Genomic DNA, 23,328 nt, shown 5'->3' with positions numbered 1-23,328 from the left:
AACAGGTGCTGGCACGAAAACCATGACATATATGACATGTATGTCATGATTTACATGCCTCGCTCATGGTGCACTTGCGGCCGTTTCGCTGGCATAATATGCACCAAAATTGGTATTGCGCGACAAGACCGTATGACGAACGTAAGTAGAGGTGAACATGAAATTATGACATGCAAGTCATGTACAACCTGATTTGCATGCCACGCTCATGGTGCGCTAGCGGCCGTTTCAGTAGATTGTTATACACCAAAATTGGTATTGCGCGAAGTGACTGTATGAAGAACATGAATAATATCGTAAGATCAAAACCATGACATGCATGTCATGTATGTCATGATTTACTGCCACGCTTATGATGCATTCGCGGCCGCTTCGCTAGCTTGATGTACACCAAAATTGGTATTGCGCGCAGCGACTGTATGACGAACGTAAATGAGACATGGTAACATGAAAATCATGACATGCATGACATGTACGACATGATTTACATGTCATGGTCATGGCGCATTTGTGGCCATTTCGCTTGCGTGATATACACCAAAATTGGTATTGCGCGACACGACTGCATGACGAACGTAAATGAGAGGTGGTAACATGGAAGCATGACATCCAGGTCATGTACGACATGATTTGCCAGCCACACTCATGATACATTCGCGGCCGTTTCCCTAGCTTGATATATACCAAAATTGGTATTGCGCGACGCGGCTGTATGACGAACATGAATAACAGGTGGTAACATGAGAACCGTGACATGATGTCATGTGTGTCATGATTTACATGCCGCGCTCATGGTGCATTCGCGGCCGTTTCGCTAGCTTGATATACACCAAAATTGGTAGTGCGCGAAGCGACTGTATGGACGAACGTAAATGAAAGGTGTTACAAGAAAATCATGACATGCATGTCATGTATGGCATGATTTACATGCTATACTCGTGGTGCACTCGCGGCCATTTCGCTCGCTTGGTATACACCCAAATTGATGTTGCGCGATTCGACTGTACGACGAACATAAATGAGAGGTCTTAACATGCGAATCATGTTATGCATGTCATGTACGGTATGATTTACATGCCACTGTCATGTGTGCTTCCGGCCGTTTTGTTAACTGGATATGTACCGAAATTGGTATGGCACGACTCGAGTGCGTGATGAACATAAGCGACAGGTCATGCATTGTATATACCAGAAGATGCGTTTCATTGGCATGGTGTATACCAGATTGTGCATGCATGCGTGCATTGCAACATGCGATATATGGTGGACTAGATGCCATGGCATGAATGATTTCATTTGGCTCAAAGACAAACAAGGCGATGTATGCAGCTCTTTGCTGGCTGCTTCGCATTACATCGATTCCCACAGGTGCGGGGATCTGCCGAATTTTTTTTAGAATGAAATGACTGTAGCATATGACATGAAAAATCTGGGTAAGGCACACTGTGTGGTGGTGCAGTCAGACAGCGCCGTGGAAACGAAATTTTATGTTCTGCGGATGCATTTTAGGGCCGAAGCTCCTTAAAGCGGTACCCGTTTTCGTCCCGTCGTAGTGCGTCAACCAGTCTTAACGCTAGTACCAGATCTTGACCTCCAAGGTGGTGCCGGTGGGAGATTTCTCCTGTGCGTTGTTGAACAATAAAAATTCGCAGCGTGAGCGTTTAACTAAAAGCCGAATTCTTCTGTCTCTCATTCCCCATTAGCAGCCATTGGCATGTTCCAGTAGGAAACGTTAGTAGAAATAGAACTGTAAGTGTTAGCTAAAAGCCGACTTCTTCTGTCTCTCATTCCCATTAGCAGCCATTGTTTACCTCCAAGGTAGTGCTTGCTGAGATTTCTCCTGTGCGTGATTAAACAATAAAAATTTTGGTCAAAACGCCGTTGATTGATGAAATAAACCAACGAAAGACGCCAGATGTTTTCTAAAAGCAAAACGAAAAGACGCCAGATGTTTCTAAAGCAACACGAAAAGACGCCAGCTGCTTAACGAAAGACGCCAGATGTTTCTCCTCTCCTTTCGCAATTTTCGTAATTACTCCAAGATATCTTTTCAAAACTGCACTGGAAAGTCCTGTTGAAAGCGTTGCTCAACTCTATATCTCTCTCGGCGCATTTGAGATCAGAGGAAATACATTTCTATATTCAGTCGTTACCCTTTAAGCGATGACGAACGGCAGATTACGTGCAGTCCCCGACATCCTTTTGGGAATTTGTTCAACACTCACTGTTTTTATACACTATTAGGAGCACCGTTACTGTATATTTTTGGCGAGACTTAGTGTGCATTTGTATATATTTCATTTATTTCCAGGCAATTTTTTTGTTAAACACGACTTCAGGCCTTTCTAGACTTTGTCTTTTGTATGTTTTGCTTTTATTTTGAGGCGTCTAGCTATAGAACAGGCGCTTTTGCTGTGTAGGGTTTTTAATGTGTGGTTGCCCACTTTACGTGTCGCAACGTAATACGCTCGCTTCAACGTTGGCAGGAGTCGATATGGAACTTAAATTGAGGACGACGCAGCGAGCGATGGAAAGGAAAATGATAGGTGTAACCTTAAGAGACAGGAAGAGAGCAGAGTGGGTCAGGGAACAAACGGGGGTTAAGGATATCATAGTTGAAATTAAGAAGAAGAAATGGCTATGGGCCGGTCACGTAGCACGTCGGCAGGATAACCGGTGGTCATTAAGGGTAACTGACTGGATTCCAAGAGAGGGCAAACGCGTGAGGGGAAGACAGAAAATTAGGTGGGTAGATGAGATTAAGAAGTTTGTAGGTATAACGTGGCAACAGAAAGCACAGGACCGGGTTGATTGGCGGAACATGGGAGAGGCCTTTGCCCTGCAGTGGGCGTAGACAGGCTGATGATGATGATGATGATGTGGAAACACTAAGTGATACTGGTATTTTGTCAGCTATGTGCGACCAGAAAAAATCACCAATCGCTATCAGGGCTGTTATAGATTTTCTTAACAGCACGGACTGGACACCCAGACCTCTAGCGAAACCACTATGATACGTGGTTATTTATATACGCATATCTCATTCCTCTCTCCATCATCACCCCTCATGACCAATTTTTTCCCCTTTCCCCTGTGCAGAGTAGCAGGCTAGAGCGCACTAGCTCCGGGCCGACCTCTCTGCCTTCAAATAACATTCTTTCTTCTCTATCTTTTAATATGTTATCGACACTTCTTATTTTAGGTTAGGCTGCCTCCCTTGCGCTGTCTTTTCGAAATAAGCAAAATAGTTAAGTGATTATTTTCAGAAATAAAGGTCTACGTGTATCATAACACAACATCTGCGTCAAAAGAGTAATATTTATTAATGATACTTTGTTCTAATGGATAACTGCTAGGTGCTATTCAAATCTTAAGCTGGAGTTTAGTGCAGAATTCCATTACCACGCATTTCAAAAAGAAAAATGAGTGAGCGATGAGTGAGCTATGCAAATTCTGTTCTGTTACTTTCTATTAAACTGAAAATGTACATTTAGCTATTCTGATATTTTCCAGTCACACCGATTACAATACTACAGCAGCACTATATGAAGCAGGTGGGAACGGATCCATGAACGTAAACTATACAAGAGGTGAGCAAATATTTTATTTCAAATGTGATTGCTTCCATCACCCGCTCACTCGAAGAACGTGTCTATAGAATAAGGTCGAAATTCACGTCCAGCAAAACTTACAGCTCTTGCTAACGATATATAAAAAAAAACCCTCCATTCACATTTATTAGACAGAAAAGTTGTTTTTAGTGAACACAACCAATATCAGGAGAAACACAAAGTAGTAGTACCCTGTTATCCCGCTGTGTAGCGAGAATGTATATTACTTGCAGAAATGGTAGCTGCTAGCACTATCTGTCGATTGTTTGGCGTGAATAGTTCACACTACAACATGAGCTTTATTTATTCGTTCAAACGGCTTGCGGGCTTGCGGATATTGCGGTGTTCTGTAATGTGCGCTGGTAATAGACTTCTCGCCGCAAATTTGGCGTACATATGCGATGTCGATGTTGCCACAAGAAACCCAGAAGCCTCGCGTTTCTTCCCCTTCTTTCCATAAACTTAATTCACTTTCTTTCTTGGCAATGTAATATTGAGTGCCTTGGAAATATTGCTGTGCGCAATTTGAAGACGTTCCATCATAATTCGTGGCTAAAGAGTATGTAGCTGATTCTCTTTAGCTCTAGCTTTTTCCCAACCTTCTATTTCATTTCCTTTGAAACGTAGGTTCTGAACGCTGGTTTAATTCCAACGCGGTTTAATTCCAACCACATGGGTCCTTTAATGTGTGACCGCCCTAGTGAACGTTTTGAACATGGCGAAGACAAAGATTAAACGCATCTATGTGTAGAATGCGCAATTATTTAGTGACTCTAGCATTTCGTCTCCATCTAATGCGACGGCTACGGGCTGGGATCCAACCCGCGACCTCGAACTTAGCAGCGCAACGCTTAAGCCTGCTAAGCTAACACAGCTAGTACTTGCATCGGTTGTGTAGGCACAGCTTGAGTCAATAAACTAGTTCGCAGCTAGTAGGTCGCGACACGTGAGGAAGGTCACGCCTTTGGCCCAATTCTATGTCATAAACACGCGCCGCAGATTCTACCAAGTAGCATTTACAGCTAACGTTACGTATGGACTTGCTCCTACTTGCAACTCCTGGCGGCCGCGGTCAAAGACATAGGCATGTTGCCTGAGACTTTCACTGCTGTGCTGAAGTCTGATTTCTCAACAACACAATGTGTATCAATGGTTACTAGAACAAACTCAGTTTCAAAGCTCCCGTATCTGCGCTAGCGGAGGAGGGTGGTCCGAACGGCGGTCGCGAGAACACTAGCGGCGCTGCAGTTACGTCTTGCGCCACTATCGGCGCGTCGTCTGCTGCCACGGCATAACGCTGCGGTCACGCCGCGCAGTTGCTCGCGGTAACTGCGCGGCCAACTTTCTTATGTACGAGTTAGGTGGCTACTACGTGGATATGCATACGGTCGTCTGTATCATTGCCCTGCGTGCGTTGTTCATTGATGACTAGAATCAATGTTCGGTCTATACTGCCCCGCCCACTTCTTGTTTTATTTTTGATGTATTCGGGTTTGACCAGCAAGGGCGGTTATCAACGCTCGACCGCGTGTCCGCGAAGCGTGTTCGAGAAGCTTCGCGATTGTAGTAGGTCGTTTGTTAAGATTGCGCGCCCGCACGCAAATGTTCTAGCTTTGTCGAGAGATAACGCCGCCACCAGCGATATCGCTGGAAAGTTCGATAGCGCCTGTATAAAAGCCGACGCGCGTGATCGCTTGTCAGTTGACGAAGGTCGACGCTCTGTTCGCCGCTATCAGTGTATTGCTGTAGTTGACTTTCAGTTTCCCGGCCACATGTCGGCCAAATAAAGAGTTTCATCTCGGACCTGCTGACTGCTGCCTTCGTCGACGTCACGACCCTGTGACAATATTTGAGCTGTCTACATTGCGCTTAACTTCCAAGCATAGGAGTTTTCTAAGCGAATGAGGGTTTTCAGCGTAATTTTTATAACTACCACCACATTTTAGCCGCTGCCGTCTTACCTAGACCAAGAAACAACCCAACACGTTTGTGAAAGCCTTTATAGTGTACAAAGAGCGTACTTACTCGAGATACAAAAACGTTCCTAGAAAAACAGTTCTCATGTTTCTACAATTTATTGAAAAAAACTTCTCGAAAAACATCACCAATGCTTTGCAATGTTTACAAGACACGGTTTTCGCGACGGTAAAGCGATACTGACCCAAAATCGGAAAATTTTACGAGAACTCGGTAAATGAAATCTGAGTGGTGCGATTACATTGAATAGATGTCGTCTCTGAGCAATTTTTTCAGCGGATAGTTGTATTTTCGGTGTCTCATCTTTCTCCGTCGCATCCTTCTACGGTACCTTAAACAATTCGAACAGATCGGCCGTGATGTGAGCACCGAGCAGTTATTCGCGCGTACTCTGTCGCTAGAAGAGTCGTCAGTGTTCAACTTCAGTTTTTCAACTTCACCGAGCAGATGTTCCATACCCACAGCACTTCTTACACTGTACGACAGCCGTTTGCGTTTCGTGCTGTAGCCGTTCACTACGCAGTTAAACTGCTCGTCAACTACAACTATCTTTGCACAAGTAAGTCTCCGTTTCCGAAGCAAAGTGTGGGATTGGGCTAGTCTGGTGTTCATTATAAACTGCTCAGCGCCAAAAATTTGACACGGTACACATAGAAAAGACGAGGACCAGCGCTGGTCCTCGTCTTTTCTATGTGTAACCGTGTCAATTTTTGCGCTGAGCAGCCGGTTCCCGAGCCGGCGAGTGTAAAATATTCCGCACATCTTGTTCAATACCTCGTCGTAAATCTTTCGAAAATCCACAGCTTTGAAGGCATAGCGACAGCTAACTGGCGGCTCCTCCAAACTGGGCACTGGGCTTCGCGGGACGCCGTGCGTTTTGGGGGGTATTTGCGCCTAACCCCGAACATTTTGGCTTTTTAATGTGGGGTGGAAGTGCTGGGAACAAGCGCGGCACGGCACTGGGCGCGAGTTCCCACTTTTCACGTGGGATCAAAACTTCTTGTCCCGCAACGACACGACGATAGTACTTTACAATGTCGTCACTCTCAAAATGAATGTCACAGACCTTGCATTTCGCAGTAAGCTTTCTATATTGCGATGTGAAGCTTGAATGGCGTAGGATCTTTTGGAGGTCCGAAGAAGTGTCATGAAGCGGAGTCGTCGTTGCGGTAGCCGCTCTTGCAGCCCGGCGCAAAGCAAGTCGGCATACCGCACTGTGAATCTTTTCGCCCTCGTTACGCTTCGTACATCATGCACGTGTCTTCGTACAAGACGCTAAGCCTGGTGAAGAACAGTCGTAAAAATGACGAGCTAACAAAGCGCAGACGACGCTGTAACCCACGTGCGCTCGTACATCGGCGGCGCAGATCACAAGCGCCAGCCGCGGGAGCTAGAAGCTAGACGTGACTGCAGCGCCACTAGTTCTCACGACCGCCACGCGGACCGCCTCTCCGGCGGAGCTTTTAAACTGAGTTTGTTCTAGTAACGTTGATGTGTATATACCCGACTGTGCCTGTGATGAATGTAGCGGGCGTTTGATTCGTGCCTTTAAAAAGTACACGACACGAAAAGAAGGAAGACGACACGAAAGACACAACCGGGTGCGCGCGCGGTGCTGCATTAAACACCGACGGGGCAGCATTCATTGCGGTGAAACGCATTCCGTCCCTCTCATTTGTGTCGAGAGTTGTGAAAGCTTCGTGTCGCTACAATGACGTCGCGGAAAGAGGACCGGAAACAGGGGGTGCGCTGTTTGCCGAGGTCCAGCCAATCCGTGGTGGCTGAAGTGGTGGTCTGTCAAATTCTTAATCCTTCTGCCCTCGTTTTATGTGCGCTTAAAAAGCTTTTGCTTTAAACATGATAGCCCACAAGGCGGATACATCGAGAATCGCGCCCCAGCTCCGGTGGGAGGTGTCATGAGGCTTCCGAACACACACATCTCGGACGCCCTGCCGGTGCGCGCTTCCGCCAACCTAGCCAAGAAACGCCTTCGCGTTAAAACAAAAATGAAGCTATTTCCGCGACATTACCTCACACCTGCTTCTTTAAGGCGATATTCATGCCCAATAACGAAGAAGGAAAACGGTCTGTGGTAATAGAGAGGGCCGCTCTAAGCACACAAAATGACGCTCGTAGGCTTTCATCAGGCATGCCGGCTTGGTATTTGTAAAGGAGGTTGCAAGCGCTGCAGTGAATTTTCGCACGATGACAAAGAAACGTACATAAGGAATAACGACAATGTAAAATTTTGAATATTTCTGATCACATTCCTCAACTCGGCAAACACAAGTGATAACCTAGAATATACATTTTAAATATTTTGCGCCCTCAAGTCGTCTTGCCACACTTTAAAGAAATGGTATGATGTACTTGAAAAGACTGCAGAAAATATGAAATTGATTTCTCTAAGGCGCATCATTATATTTCTAAAGTTTGGAATTGAGATGTATAAAGCAGGCCGATGGACGTCACCGATGCGAGTCTTTACGGGACTGTTTCTTGTATTCTGCAGAGGGGATCTGCAGCTCTGTGATCGTCAAACTACACGTTGAGTATGTGGAGTGGTGACCAAAATGTTTTGTCCTCATCCGTAACAATGACACTTCAGGTAGGTATCTAAATCGTTGACTCGCTTGTCGTCATGAAGGGGTATCAGATATACAAAGACTGGTGATTATTTTCTTTGGTTGCATTTTTAAAGATTACACATTAGCCTCATGTAGCGCGGGACGTGCTTTATCTCTGTTCTTCTTTTCATGACAACAACGGCTTAAATGTGAAATTTCTATAGTTAGAGCAATACACAGGTAGGTGCCGTATTACGTCAATGTGTATTGATGTGAACAAGTGGTAATGCACTTCTACTGAAAACGTTGGCTTTGATTAGGGTGGTTAAGTGGCGTAACTGAAGAGAACACGTAACTTGCAGCTCGATATAGAAGTAATAATTAAGCAGAAAAAAAATACCTTGCTAGGTCATGACATCGAAAGGACACAAAACGGTTGGTGAGTTAACGCTCCGGAATGGATGCCACGAAATGGGGAATGCGGCCGCGGACGGCAAAGGGTTAGGTGGAGGGCCGAAATTAAGAAATTTAGAGGAATAATGTGGAATGAGCTCGCACAAAACAGGGTTGGTAAGGAGAGGCCTTCTTCCGGCAGTGGCCATAGGTTTTGCAGACGATCAAGATGATGGCGATGACGATGATGCATTTTCGGTTCTTACAAGTGAGCTATAGCTAGGGATCCGTGCTTTTGAAGCTTCTTTTTCTTGAGATTCGCTAGGTGCTTTTCGGGGTTTATTTCTCGCGAATCGCTAGTTCTGCGAAATTCAAAGTTAAATTTCGCATTATTCTCAATAATCCAATATCTTTATATAGAATGATATCTGATCACGAAAACATAAGAACACATGAAGCGTATTTTAGTTGCCTGGAAGGTTTTACGCACACCACATATACAGACAAGCACAAATATTTGAATAAAAAAACATCAAAGTTTGTGCGTGTTGCAACCTTAAAGCTTGTTGCAATTGACGCATGCATACTTTACGAAGTCCGTACACTTGGTGCCGCGAGAGGCCCGTGTATCAAGTTGTCTCTCGCTGCCGGTGTCCCTATATGCGGTGACGTCTCTCGCTCCGTGCGCGACAAGCCCTTTGTTAAATTTGCGATGAATGCGGACTACGTAATACCGTTGACGTGCGGCAACCTTTATATCGGCGAAACCAACCGATGTATCAGAGACAGCTTAGAACATGCCCTTTCGATAAAGAACGGAACAGGGTCATATTGGCCGTTAATGCCGGAGTTGTTCAGATAAATCCGAATGGTCAAAAATATTACCGGCGACTGTTTTCCGAAAACATGGAGGCCCAGTTGTAGCTTAGTTATAAACGACGAAACTTTTGTGTACCTGATGAGCACTGTGTTGTGCGGCACAACAGGACCGTGCCGGTTTATCAGTGTAGCGCTGTGCCAAACTACACAAGTATGCGCAACAATTTTAACAGGGAAGCTGATTCAGCAGGCCGTAAACACTTTGGCGTGAAAAAATGTGTACAAAAACATGGTTGATCCCTCCGTCATAGGAATCGGTATAACACGAAAGTAAAACGTGTCTTTACAGAAGTAGTTGAATGTTTACAGACCATTGATATAACAGAGCTTGCACAATGTCTATTGGTGTTTGGCATCTATAGCACCGTTTACCGTGGGTACACCAACGCTGACGCACATCTCCGTCCTGATGACTAACGTCCATGATCAATGCTTAAACGAAGCTTTGTGATGGTTGTAGTTGTCACCGGTGAGAGCGTAATTAGGGAAAGTTGTGTGACAGCCAGAACATCGTCGCTGAATGGACGCAGAACTTGGGCATGCGGCATCCCGCCGCATATTAAAGAGTTATTGAACACCACGGCGAGACTAGAGGAAGCGCAACGCGCGTCGTACCTACCCTCTAGCGCGGCCGCGACTTTTGTCGGGGCGAGTGCAAGCAGGGAACGCGGTGTTACAGTCACGCGACGCAGGCACCGCGTCGCAGAGCTATATTTAATACGGATGGATGCCATGAGCGAGGCCGAGGCTTGGGCTAAGGTCGCCACCTCGCGGTGTGTTAAGGCCTTGACAAAATTGCACTTCTATTAGAAACGCGTCGAATGGGACGCACGCGTAGCAAATACGCGTTGCAGGAGTTCTAGGCCAGGGTCATAATGCATTACTTGACTACCGCTCCCAGACGGCGACACCACCCCGCCGACCAAGAGCACTGTGAGAGGAACTGTGAGATATAGAAGGCGCGTTTGTAATGCCTCCAGAATGTGTGACCATGGCGCAGTGGATAACGTGCCCGGCATATGTTGTCACGGACCGAGAAGTCGTGGGTTCGACTCTCGTTGATGGAGCTTTCTTTCTTTGCCATGTGATCGCGTGCATTCTTGACGTCATTTCTGTGATGGAAATACGTCATTTCCGTGATAAAAATTAGGACGGTCACTGACGGGCGGCAAACACCAATTAAGGTTCCTAGAGAGATGCCACCTGTAATTGAAAAAAGCTTTAATAAATAGTGGGCATTAACCCAGTGATGTACACCGCGGTCGTAGGGTTCAGCTTTGCTGAAGCATCTATACGAAGTCCTTCAGCGGTACGTAAAATACGGCAGTTTGGGCACGTTGGTAATCCATTCTTGAAGAAAATAAAAGCGCACAGACACACAGACGCAATAAAAGCACAGATATATAAACACACAGGCGCTACTTCCAACACATTTATTGTTGCAATACAGTCGCTGCTTATGGCATCGCCTAATCGACCGATATCATCCGCATAAGTTCGAATCCACTAAGAGTTGACTCTTTCAAAATGGCGTTATCACACCCAGAAAATCTCATTCTTTTTTATTGCCAGAACAATTATATGGACACTCTCGGCTGGTTTTTGTCGTCAGTGTCAGCGTCGCCGTCATGTCCCCTATAGGCATATGCATGAATAGATATATAAAATACACCAAGATATATTGAGACAAATATTTTCCGAAGAGCAGATTCGAACGCGCGACCTCTCGCTTCGCAGCGCGCGGCGTTAGACGGCTCGGCCATGAAAGCGTATACGTCCTTCAGCATACTAATGGCGAGCTATTTATATATACCATTTACCGCTTGTAGTACGCCGATCTCGGGGAAATTTCAGCGTGTTCTGAGCATTACCAGTGAGAAGGCGAGAAGGGCGCACTTTAGAGGTCGGCGCCCCGCTCACTGCGATTCTCGCGCTCGTTTACCACCTGTACTTTGCCCTACAGGGCGTGGTCACGCGTGGTCGCCAGAGCCCGCGCGCTTATCTCGTGATGGCGGTTTGTACGTCTTGTGCTTTTACCGGAAAGGTCACTTCACTCGCTGCAGCGGCCCCGTTTGCGAAAGGAGCGCACTACTGTGGCAGTTGTTAGTTCGCGCTCGTCCTGTGTATACATGTGCGTACGTTTCGTGCGTCCATGTTTGTGTTTGAGCAGTGCGCTTTAAGTGTCGAGCTCTGAACGTCGTTAGTTCGCACTCGTCCTGTGTGTGTTCTTTTCATGAGACCTTTGCGCTTAAGCAGCGTGCTGCACGTTTCGAACTGTTTGCCGTTCTTCGCGTGACATTCTAATTTGTTGCCATTGCGTCTATTGCTTCGCACTTGCGGCGAAACTGTGCATTTTTTTGTCAGAGCAATTCACGGCATGCTTACGCACATTTTCCCCATCTTCTTAATCTCTTGTGGCTTGCTGATTTTCCTCGTCAGCTGATTTCTATTTCTGTCAACAATTCTGCGCCTGTCTTAACAACGGAACACAGCCGCGTCTCTTAGAATATATCGTTAAAAATCCACCAGCCAAGTTAGGCAACGACCGGTTTGCCCAACATAGCTGCGAGCACAGGACAGCGGTAGGCAACGGTGTTTTCCGTGCGCTCTTAGTTTTGTTTTCAAACAGGCACGCACAACGAAAGAATACTAGGGAATGGGAAAGGCAACGGCAGCTGCGAGAAGAACCCGAAGCGATGGACCACCTGCGCGAACGACGACGCGGCCTCAGATCTACTGAATGTGCGAACGCTCGGTTTCAGCGCCAGTGTCTTTCTCTGGAGTTTGGGCATCCGTGTCGTGTCTGTGACTGTCTGTGGGTTAACTGCAACCTCTCTGCGCTGAGAAGCAACATAGTATCACCTACCTAAAGCATAGCAACAACCTAGAAGCAACCTAGAAACAGCGTAGAATCACCTAGCTAAAGCCTCGCAACAACCTAGAAGCAGCCAGATTAGACTTCAGAATCGTCTAGTTTCACTGTTTCAAGCCTTGCGCAAGCTTAGTGCAAGCTTCGCCATTTTTTTATATTGGCTCAGAATGCTAAATGTGCATTGCCTACTTCTTCCAAAGGGAAAACACGGTAAATGCGCATGTAAAGAATAATTTCCCCACTCCTTATTTAACTCGTTTCGCATAAATTCCGGTGTCGACGTCGGCGTCCTTGGTTGTGAGCGAAAAATCAGCATTTTCCGTGAGAGAGAGATGCAAATATTCAAGAGAGAGATGCAAATAAAGAAATAAAAAGCCTTCGGCTTGAGTGGTAATCGAACCCATGACCTATGCGTGGCCAGCAGGCGTTCTACCACGTAGCCACACCCGCGCCAGAAATCTCCCCGGAAGAAAACACTACATGAATAATGTGTAGTGCGAGCAGTGCCATTAACACGGGTCATATTGCGTAGCATTAGCGTAGAATCACACCAGGTGTCAAAGATTGTGAATTGAGCAACGATTGGTTCATATCATGGTGCACCATTTGCGAAGCGCACATGTATAATTATTCATGATTGTCAACAACCGCATGAACAATGTGTTCAGTGGCGCAAGCGCGCGCGTTGCCTTACGGTCGGGTAGTGGGTACCTCGCGAGCTCGCTAAAGGAACAATTAGGTCGTGGTGGGCACTTCGACTCTACCTGCAGTAGGCATTCTAGGATAGTTGAAAGAGCCGATTTACAGGCGTACAGATGTTCGTCTCCTTGCAGCATGGTTTAGCTGTCCATCGAGAAGCGAAGCTAGACTAGCAATTGAGAAGGCGATCCTAACCGGGTCCGATTAGGCTGTCGCGGTCTACTCTTCAAGGCGAAGCTCAAGCGTCTTCTAAGTTTTAACAGCAAAGCTGTTTAAGCCAGGCGCAAAAAGTGCGCGTTTCACGAAAAGCCAGCCACGCCGTAGCCATGGCAACCTGCGATGCTGCAGCTGCTAGGACAACTGGCCTAACCACGTGACGTTATGCCAAGCCGCGCAGGCGCACTAGTGACAACCATACACCTGCTACCACTAAGCACGCCCAGTGGCGGAGACACCTCGCGCAACCGAGTTCCGTGGCGCTTCCGGCGCTCGATCAGATACCGGCATGGGACGCGCAAAGAAAGTACGTAATCCCGAAGAAGCAGCAGCGCATCGTGTAGCGAGGCTTGTCGCTGTACGAGAACGGCAACGACAGTGACGGGCAGATCCAGAATGCGCGGCCTGGGAAAGGGAGAAAAAGAGACGACGAGAAGATACTGCCGATCACCGTGAGGGGAATGCTGCGCGCATGCGAGCCCTATGTCAAGATCCAGCCTGCCGGAAAGCCGTGCCCGTGCTTCTACCGACAGTGCATAGTTCAACCTAGCTACAACCCAGTTCAAGGAGTGGCAGCCATGAAACGCCATCAAATGGGCCATCTTCGCTGTGTCTCAAGCATTGCGTGGCCGAGTGCAAGCTTTCACCCTTTTAACACGAAAGTGTTTTATGCCGGGGTCCATCAAGACTTTCATGACGTATTTCCGACACGGAAACACGTCAGCAAAATGAACGCCATCAGATGGCATAGAAATAGTTCCGTTGACAGGGGCCGAACCCACGACCTCTGGGTCCGCGACGATGGCTGGCGTGCGTTTAGCCCGCTGCGCTACCGCCAAACACATAACGGAGGCTGCATGAACGCGCCTTTTATCTTTCACACTTTTCTTTCAGAGTGCTCTTAGATGGATGGATACTGTGAGCGTGGCTTTTATAACGGGATTGTGACATGTGTGCCACCAGGTTCGAAAAAACGACCCAAAGATCTTCGTTGCCTCCGCAGTTGGCTCCAGCAACGCGCCGTTGCTACGCTGTCCCATTCGACGCTTTACAAGAGTGGAAGTGTAATTTCGTCAACGCTTTAACACATCGCCAGGCGGTGGCTTCATCCCAGTCCCCGAAAGCCTCGCTCATAGCATCCATCCACGTCGAAAAATAGCCACTCCAACGCTCGATAAAGTTCTTTGCCTGCCTGCTGCCTGCCTGTCGCACCGCGTTCGCCGCTCACCCTGTGAGAATAACGGGCTGGCTAGAAAGAAGACACGACGCTTTGAAGGAGTTCATATCGAGTATCAGTGCTTACTATGTGCTTGTTGATGCCATCTTTGCACGGGATTCACCCTATGCCGCGTCCAGGTATATCTTGACGACATCAGCTACCGCAAGGGTTAAAACATGACCATGGCCGTTAGTCGCCGGTACCGAGACGTGCCACCAAGACTCGTCTTGGGTACCGTGGGTGCGTCCACGTGGGTGCGTCCCCACCAAGAGGTCCTATATCTGCCAAACAACAATAGATATTGTACAAGCCCTCATACACAAGTGCACCATAAATAATCAACTAATTCTGGTACGACATGTTTCCCTTTCGTGTCATATCGATTCCTTCTGATGGAGGGATGAACCATCTCTTTTGTTTTCTTTTTGCTATATATACATTGAATGCCTAATAATGTATTTAGCTATCTTATACCTACACTATTCAGGGGCCCGGAAAGGCCGTGTTGTTGTCCATGGAGTGTCGGCCGGTCTATTCCTCGGCTGGCCGACTGAATCAACTGAACTTAATATTAGGAGTGTTTTACCTGCACCGATAAAACCAGCTAGAAACTAACCAACGTACTGGCTGGTTTGTTATAGAGTAATCTAGGTACTACTTTTAAGAGCTTTCGGGGTAGCGATTTTGATGAAAAAAGAAAGCTGCCGCACGCACTGACAAAAAATAAAAGCTGCAATTTTCCTTTTGAGCGCCACATGTAGATGTAACGTTGAAAAAAAAAAAACGCCAGGCCTGCGCGGAAAGCGCAGCACAGTCACAGCGAAAGCTGGAAGAGCGGCATTTCTAGAGCCCGTTGTAAACTCTCTTGGGGCTACTCCTACAAGTACACTAGCAAGGTACCCACTACGCTATAAATCACAATATTTGTGAAGTTGGGAAGCACCTACAACGCATTATTCAACATTGTGCGCAGAAGCGAGGTTCCAGCTACACATATGTAAGGCATTATGTGCACTTTGTTTACGTGACGACTGATGACGATGAAGAATTGTGGCTCAGCCCTTGTAATGGGTTGGAAGCTGTAAACGGCTCACCAGTTACGTAATTCGCATTATGTGAAGCCCGGTCGCTATTTCACTCTCCCACCTTGCAATATAACATACGTTGACGTGAGCAAGAGAGACAGAGAGAGGAGGGAAGAACTTCATTGAGACCCTGAGGAAATGGATGATGGGCTTATGGGCTTCCTTGGCAACAAATGCAAGTGCACTTGCGAGGAACCCACTGCGCTATACCTCATCATAATTTCTGTGACATAGGGAAACAGCCGCTATGCCATTTTTCGTCATTCAACGGAGAACCATGGTACCCGCTAAAAACATGTAAGGCATTATGCGCACTTTGTTGGTGTTGTGCCTGATGACGATGAAGAATTATTGCAGAGCCCCTTGTAATGGGTTGGAAACATCCAACAGCCCACTCGTTGCGCAATTCGCATTGTGTGACGCCTGGTTACAGAATTCGCGTTGTGTGGTGTGTGGTTGTTATTTCACTCTTCTACCACACTAAATTACATATGTTAATGTGGTTCCTTCTGGACATGAAGCGTGTATAGCGTCTTCTTGCAAGGCAGTTCCAAGCACCGGCATGGCTCTGAGGTACAACACTGGGCTCCCACGTAGAGGGCCCAGGTTCGAACCCCGTTCCATCCTGGAAATTTTTTCTTATTTCGTTTTTTTTCTTATTTCGAGCGATAGTGGTTACGGACACCGGCGGCGGCGGCGGCGGCGGACAACTACGGCGCCAAAAACGGCTGGTGAAATGATCTCATAACAGCTTTCGCTGTAAAAAAGGATAGGAACTGCGTAGCACTACATTACAGAGACCTTGTTTATAATCGGGTTACTTGTAATCTGGTCACTGTAATTGAGTTCTGCTATAACTACAACTATGCGTTACCAGTTTCTTTGGTGCTTCATGTAAACTTCTGCCGTAAAATGAATCGGAGGTATTCCTCAAAGGAAACAAAGGTGATGAACAGTGTGCAGCCAAGCATAAGCAGTACGGTGAAGCTACTGGTACAGGAAAACGTTTTTTATATGTGGTCGCGGGAGCCTGCCATGATATATTTTTGTTTGCTGCGCTTTAGCAGCGTACAGTTCATAAGCAGCGTAACTCGGTCTTAAGGTTTACTTCGTTCGTTTCAGGCGAAGTTCAATGCGAACTCCACGTGTGGAGCTCGTCTTGGCGAGGTAACCACAGCTCCTGTGATATGAATTACGAAGAGCTCTGTGGCAAAGCACAAGGCCCAGAAGTTTTCTCGGAACATGAGTGCATGTAGCACAAAGAGACGAAAATGAATGAACGCTGTGTTCGGTGTTCTAGCCGTGACGCGGCAACGAATTCGCGCTTTTCAATGTGTGGTAAATGACACAAATAAAATATTCCTACAATGGACGCAAAAACAGCCTTTCTATCGCAAGTCATTTACGCGCGCCACATTCACGTAATGAGATACTTCACTTGAAAGCATGCCTATAAACAGCTTAACAAATTGGTATATATATATATATATATATATATATATATATATATATATATTGTAGAGAAGAAGAGTGGCCTCAGCGGCATCGCCATAAGCTCGTGCTTGCTGCGCTCTTCCGAACGCCAGCGGCGTCGGACTTGGCGCTGTGCTCGCGCAACGAAAAGCAGGGTTTCATGAATATGTCGTCGCCTACGCGAGCCGAACACTGACAAAAGCAGTGGCTAACTACTCGGTTACGGAGAAAGAGTGTTTAGCGATTATTTGGGCCCTTGGGAAATTTCGCCCTTACCTGTATGGTCACGCATTTGACGTAGTCACTGACCACCACGTCCTTTGTTGGCCATCCACTCTTAAGGACCCGTCTGGACGACTTGCTCGCTGGGCCCTCAAACTTCAGGAGTACGACATCCGCGTTATTTACAGATCCGGTCGCAAGCACACGGACGCTGACGCCCCTTCTCGCTCACCGGTATCGGATGACGGTGCTTGCCTATCTGCCCTTGAGCCTGCACTTGCACCACCCGCCCTATGCATCATAACGGCGGAACAACGGATGGATCCCTGGAGCAGTGCACTCCTCGGCATCCTTTCTGAACCTGTCACCTCTTCCCCGTCTCGTGCTCTCCGCCGCCAGGCTACCAACTTTTGCATCCGGGATGACCTTCTTTATCGACGCAACCACCTTTCCGACGGTCGCAAGTGGCTTCTTGTGATACCCCGCCATCTCCGTGCTGTTATATGCGATGCTTTCCACGCGGACCCACAGTGCGCGCATGCAGGCCTCTTCAAGACACGCTAGGCTTCGACTGCGATTTTATTGGCGCAGCATGTATAACTACGTGCGGAAGTTCATTCGCTCGTGTGCTCAGTGCCAACGACGAAAGTTACCTGCCGCACAAGTCTATCCGTCACAACCTCTTCCCTGTCCTAGTCGACCCTTTGACCGTGTTGGCATTGACATATACGGACCGCTGCCGTCAACTGTAGCAGGTAACCGCTGGATTATCGTTGCGATAGACCACCTGACACGATATGCCGAAACAGCCGCACTGCCGACCGCCACAGCCCGTGACGTTGCAACATTTCTGTTGCGACATTTCGTTCTGCGCCATGGTGCCCCTCGCGAGCTCCTAAGCGATAGAGGCCGTGCCTTCCTTGCCGACGCTTTGAAGGCACTACTTGACGAATGCCGAATCGTGCACCGCACAAGTACGGCGTACCATCCGCAAACGAACGGCATGACAGAGCGCTTCAACCGTACTCTTGGCGATATTCTATCAATGTACGTCGCGTCTGATCATTGAAATTGGGACCAAGTTCTCCCTTTCGTCACCTACACTTACAATACTGCGGTACAAGCTACTACTGGATTTTCTCCGCACTTTCTTCTATACGGACGAGAACCTTCAAATACGATTGACACTATGCTACCATATAATCCTGACCAGTCCGAAAGTACCCCTCTGTTCGAAGCTGCCCGACATGCTGAAGAATGCCGCCGGCTTGCCCGCTCCTTTTCTACCGAGGACCAGTGGCAGCATCAATCCCGTCAACCTGGCGACCGTTCGGCACCAACGTTTTCCCCTGACTCTTTGGTATGGCTTCGAGTTCCCGCTACCGCACCCGGCCGCTCCGCAAAACTCGTTGCCAAATACCTCGGACCATACCGCGTTGTAGAGCAAACGTCCTCCGTCAATTACCTCGTGGAGCCCATCACGCCATCGATAGATCTACGCTATCGTGGCCGCGAACTTGTCCACGTCTCTCGCATCAAGCCGTACTGCGACGCAATCGTTGTGTCCTCACCCTAAGACGCCAGGACGGCGCCTTTTTCTGCGGAGAGCGATTGTAGAGAAGAAGAGTGGCCTCTGCGGCATTGCTCTGCGCCTCAGCGGCATCGCCATCGCCGTGAGCTCGTGGTTGCTGCGCTTGGCCGAACGCTGCTGACCGCTGCTTGTTCACACGCATTCTCTGCCAATAAATCTCTTAGCATAATATATATATAATATATATATATATAATATTATATATATATATATATATATATATAGATAATAGCAACGATCAAAGTGACATTGCTTCACAGGGAAAATGAAAACACTACTCATTGCATCTGCGAATAACGTGAGTAAAAACTTACACCATCTCCCGCTAAAGAGGACCATGAGGCGATGCGAAGCAGCATGGGGTGTGCACACCGCGTTTGCATCGGTTTGACTAGGTGTTTCGGTTAATGTGCCCGTTTATGTTGCGTATTCGTGTTACGTTTGTGTTGCGTTTATGCTCTTATGTTGTTGTTAATGTAGACACCTATAGTCGGTGACAGCCTAAGAAAAATATAAGCTCCGCCCACGAGGGCATTGCATATTTATATTTGCATGCCCCCGCGCCACAATCGAAGTAGTTCCTAAACAATGGCACGATTTTCCCGCATCTAAACATTATTTTGCAGTACTGCATTGATATTGATATAGAGAAAGCAAAACTAACAGATAAAAAATTCTTAAGACACGAGTTGAGCGTCAGCTTAACATATATCTGTTGTTTAAATAGCACCCCCGGCCACGGTCACCTCGGAGTCAACGAAGAAGTAATGTACATCTCAAAAGGTGATGTTTCTGTGCAGTACCTATTATGGCATTAAATCAAAGAATGCCAGATTTAACGCAAAATGTCAAATAAAGGAAAAGTTTTTTTATGATTTCACAGATAAACGGGGACAATAATCACATTTCATAAAGTTGTTTGTAATTTTTATTTTTCACGAAACATTCGCCGCCAGTTTTCTTCACTGTCTGCTGTAACTATGGCAACTGTGAGTCAAAGCGAATTATGGCGAAGTGGTCTGAGATTGCCTTCGTGAATTTCGACTCTTGTGTTGCCGTAAATACCGCATTTTTGTGTCTAGTCACCGTGCTTGTCATCGTGTTTGAGGTAAACGCCAAGGCTTCATTTGACGTCTTGTTTCAACGAAATAAAAAGCGCGCGGGCGCACATGGTGTTTAACTGTGGGGGTCATTGCATACGTTACCGTTGCCTTCACGCCAAGGCGATGTTCGCGGCTAAAGTGTCGGCGACTAAAAGCTGTACATGGGATTGTTTCTGGCATGGACAACTTGCACTGTCGCTGCCACGACCCCTTCAGCCTTGAATATTCAACTGTTTTATTTACTATTTATGTACAACATACCCGCATCGCCCCAGTGAGAATTACAGCAGGGGGGCCAGCAGTATTGCTGGAATAGCAGCCCTGCGTTCAGTGTATGGGTGTGTCTGTGCGAAGGTGTATATATTGTCACGTGGTCGTGACGGTCGACGAAGACAGCAGTCGGCGTTTGCAGGATTGAAACTGTTTATTTGGCCGAACTTGGGCCGGAAAATGAGAACTAGAACTACAGCAATACGCGCTGTACAATGATAGCGGCGAACAGGGCGTCGTCCGTCGATCAAACTGACCAGCGGTGAAGCGCGTCGGCATTAAACATGTGCCGTCGAATATTCCAGCGTTATCGCTGGCTATCGTGCAATTTCTAGAATAGGCTCGAGTGTGCGCGTCTTGCGCGCAATCTTAACAAAACGATCTACAATGATCGTGAAGGTTCTCGAACAATGAGGCGCGGCTCGCGCTGAGCGTTGCTGGCAGTCTTTGTGGCCGAAAACCGAATATAGCAAAAGTGATAAAGAAACGCGCGTGGCAATGCCCCCTCTGAAAAAGCATCGTCCCGATGCTTAAAAACAGAACAGGAATACATGCAATACTAAAGAAAACTAATAAAGAAGCAAACATAGATCCTCTGGTGGCCTCTGGGCGTTTACGTGCATAGTACGGTTTAAGGCGCATCACATGCACGACCTCGGGTCGAGCTCGGCGCCTCGGAGAGTTCGTGATGCCGTCGGGGACAACCTCGTAGTCGAGTGCGCCGAGACGTCGAAGTACCTGTACGGTCCGAAGTATCGACGCAGAAGCTTCTCGCTCAGTCCGCGTCGTCGTATTGGTGTCCACAGAGCCAGAACGGTCGCCGGGCTGGTACTCCACGAAGCGTCGTCGAAGATTGTAGCGACGGCTGTCGGTGTCTGCTGGGTTTTGATGCGCAGGCGGGCGAGCTGTCGAGCTCTTCGGCACGTTGCAAGTAAGCGGCGGCGTCAAGATTTTCTCGTCGGTGACGTTCGGTAGCATGGCGTCGAGCGTCGTCGCCGGGCTCCGTCCGTAGACCAACTTGTATGGCGTCATCTGTGTCGTTTCTTGTACGGCCGTGTTGTACGCGAAGGTCACGTACGGAAGGATGGCGTCCCATGTCTTGTGTTCGACGTCGACGACATGGCCAGCATGTCGGCGATGGTCTATATTAGACGCTCGGTGAGGCCATTGGTTTGCGGGTGGTAAGCGGTGGTGCGGCGGTCTGTCTCGCTGTACTTGAAGATCGCCTGAGTTAGGTCCGCAGTAAAGGCGGTACCTCTGTCTGTTATGAGGACTTCTGGGGCGCCATGACGCAAGACGATGTGCTCACGAAGAACTTGGCTACCTCGGCGGCACTGCCTTTGGGCAAGCCTTGTCTCGGCGTAGCGGGTGAGGTAGTCAGTCGCCACGACGATCCACTTGTTTCCGGTATTGGACATCGGGAACGGCCCTAGTAAGTCCATCCCGATTTGCTGGAACGGCCGTCGAGGTGGCTCGATAGGCTGTAGAATCCGGCTGGCCTAGTGGGTGGTGTCTGCGTCGCTGGCAGTCCCGGCAGGTCTTTACGTAACGGGTGACGTCGGCGGAAAGGCGCGGCCAGTAGTACTTCTCCTGTATTCTTGCTAGCGTGCGAGAAACACCCAGGTGTCCAGACGTCGGGTCGTCGTGTAGAGCCTGGAGGACCTCTGGCCGCAATGTCGAGGGTACCACGAGAAGGCAATCGGCTCGAAGCGGTGAGAAGTTTTCTTTAGGAGAACACCGTTGCGCAAGAAAACGACGTCAGTCCCCGCGTGAATACCTTCGGAACGACGGTGGTCTGCCCTCGAGATATCCACAAGGCCCTTCAGTTCCGGGTCGGCTCGCTGTCGTTCGGCGAGGTCGTCGGCACTTAGGCTCCCAAGAAGCTGTCATCATCCGGGTCGTCGGGCGGTGGTGGGTCGACAGGGGCACGAGACAGGCAGTCGGCGTCGGAGTGTTCCTTCCGGACTTGTACACGACGGTAATGTCAAACTCTTGAATCTTAGGCTCCACCGTGCGAGGCGACCTGAAGGGTCCTTCAAGTTAGCTAGCCAACACAAGGCGTGATGGTCGCTCACAACTTGAAGGGCCTGCCGTAGAGGTGGGGCGAAACTTTGACGTAGCCCAGATGATGGCGAGGCACTTCCTTTTCTGTTGTAGAATAGTTCGCCTCTGCCTTAGACAGCGACCGGCTAGCATAAATGATAACCCTTTCCAGTCCACCCGTCCGCTGCACAAGGACGGCGCCGAGTCCTACGCTGCTTGCATCGGTGTGAATCTCCGTATCGGCGGTATTAGTCGAAATGCGCAAGTATCGGAGGTGTCTGCAGGCATCGTTTGAGTTCATGAAATGTGGACTTGCGCTGTTGCCACCTGAATTCAACGTTAGTCTTCGTGAGGAAGCGTCAGTGGTCGGCGATCCGTGAAAAGTCTTTGACGAGCGTCTGTATAGGCGCATAAGCCGAGAAATCGGCGCACGGCCTTCTTGTCGGTGGGTGGGGCGAAGTCGGCGATGGCAGCTGTTTTCCGAGGGCTGGGCGCACTCCAGACTTGCTGATCACATGACCAGAAACAGGAGCTCGTCGTATGCGAATCGGCACTTTTCTGGCTTCAGGGTCAGTCCGGAGGTCTTGATTGCTTGAAGTACTGCCTCAAGCCGCCGGAGATGCTCGTCGAAGGTCGAGGAGAACACGACGACGTCGTCCAAATACACAAGGCACGTCTGCCACTTCAATCCGGCCGTACGGTGTCCATGACGCGCTGGAACGTCGCAGGTGCCGAGCAAAGACCGAAAGGCATGACCTTGAACTCAAAGAGGCCATCGGGTTATAAAAGCGGTCTTTTCTCGGTCTCTTTCGTCTACTTCGATCTGCCAATAACCGGTCTTGAGGTCCATCGACGAAAAGTACGTCGCGTTGTGAAGTCGATCCAGGGTGTCGTCTATCCGGGGGGGGTACACGTCCTTCTTCGTGATTTTATTCAGGCGCCGATAATCAACGCAGAAGCGCAGTGTCCCGTCCTTCTTCTTGCACTAACAACACGGGGTGACGCCCGGGGGAGCTACATGTTGTAACTCAAAGGCTGGATGATCTCGTCGGTAGTATTCGGCGCGGGATATGGCCCATCTTCTCAGTCGAAAACTCTGTTTAGGGGT

The 23,328-nt window shown here is 48.3% G+C and overlaps 1 protein-coding gene across 1 annotated transcript in view; it reads left to right on the top strand.

Annotated features, from left to right (window-relative positions):
* Nucleotides 1–3,519: 3,519 nt before the first annotated feature.
* LOC119399679 (uncharacterized) overlaps nt 3,520–23,328 on the top strand; it is a 118,234-nt gene continuing 98,425 nt past the window's right edge. Inside the window, exon 1 of the mRNA XM_049417811.1 lies at nt 3,520–3,590. Coding sequence (XP_049273768.1) covers nt 3,569–3,590 — 22 coding nt within the window. The 5' untranslated portion in view covers nt 3,520–3,568. The remainder of the gene's footprint in view (nt 3,591–23,328) is intronic.

Source organism: Rhipicephalus sanguineus, chromosome 7 (assembly GCF_013339695.2).
Source record: "Rhipicephalus sanguineus isolate Rsan-2018 chromosome 7, BIME_Rsan_1.4, whole genome shotgun sequence".
Lineage (NCBI taxonomy): Eukaryota > Metazoa > Arthropoda > Arachnida > Ixodida > Ixodidae > Rhipicephalus > Rhipicephalus sanguineus.
Note: the sequence above shows the minus strand (reverse complement) of the source record. Positions and strands in the feature narration are given on the sequence as shown.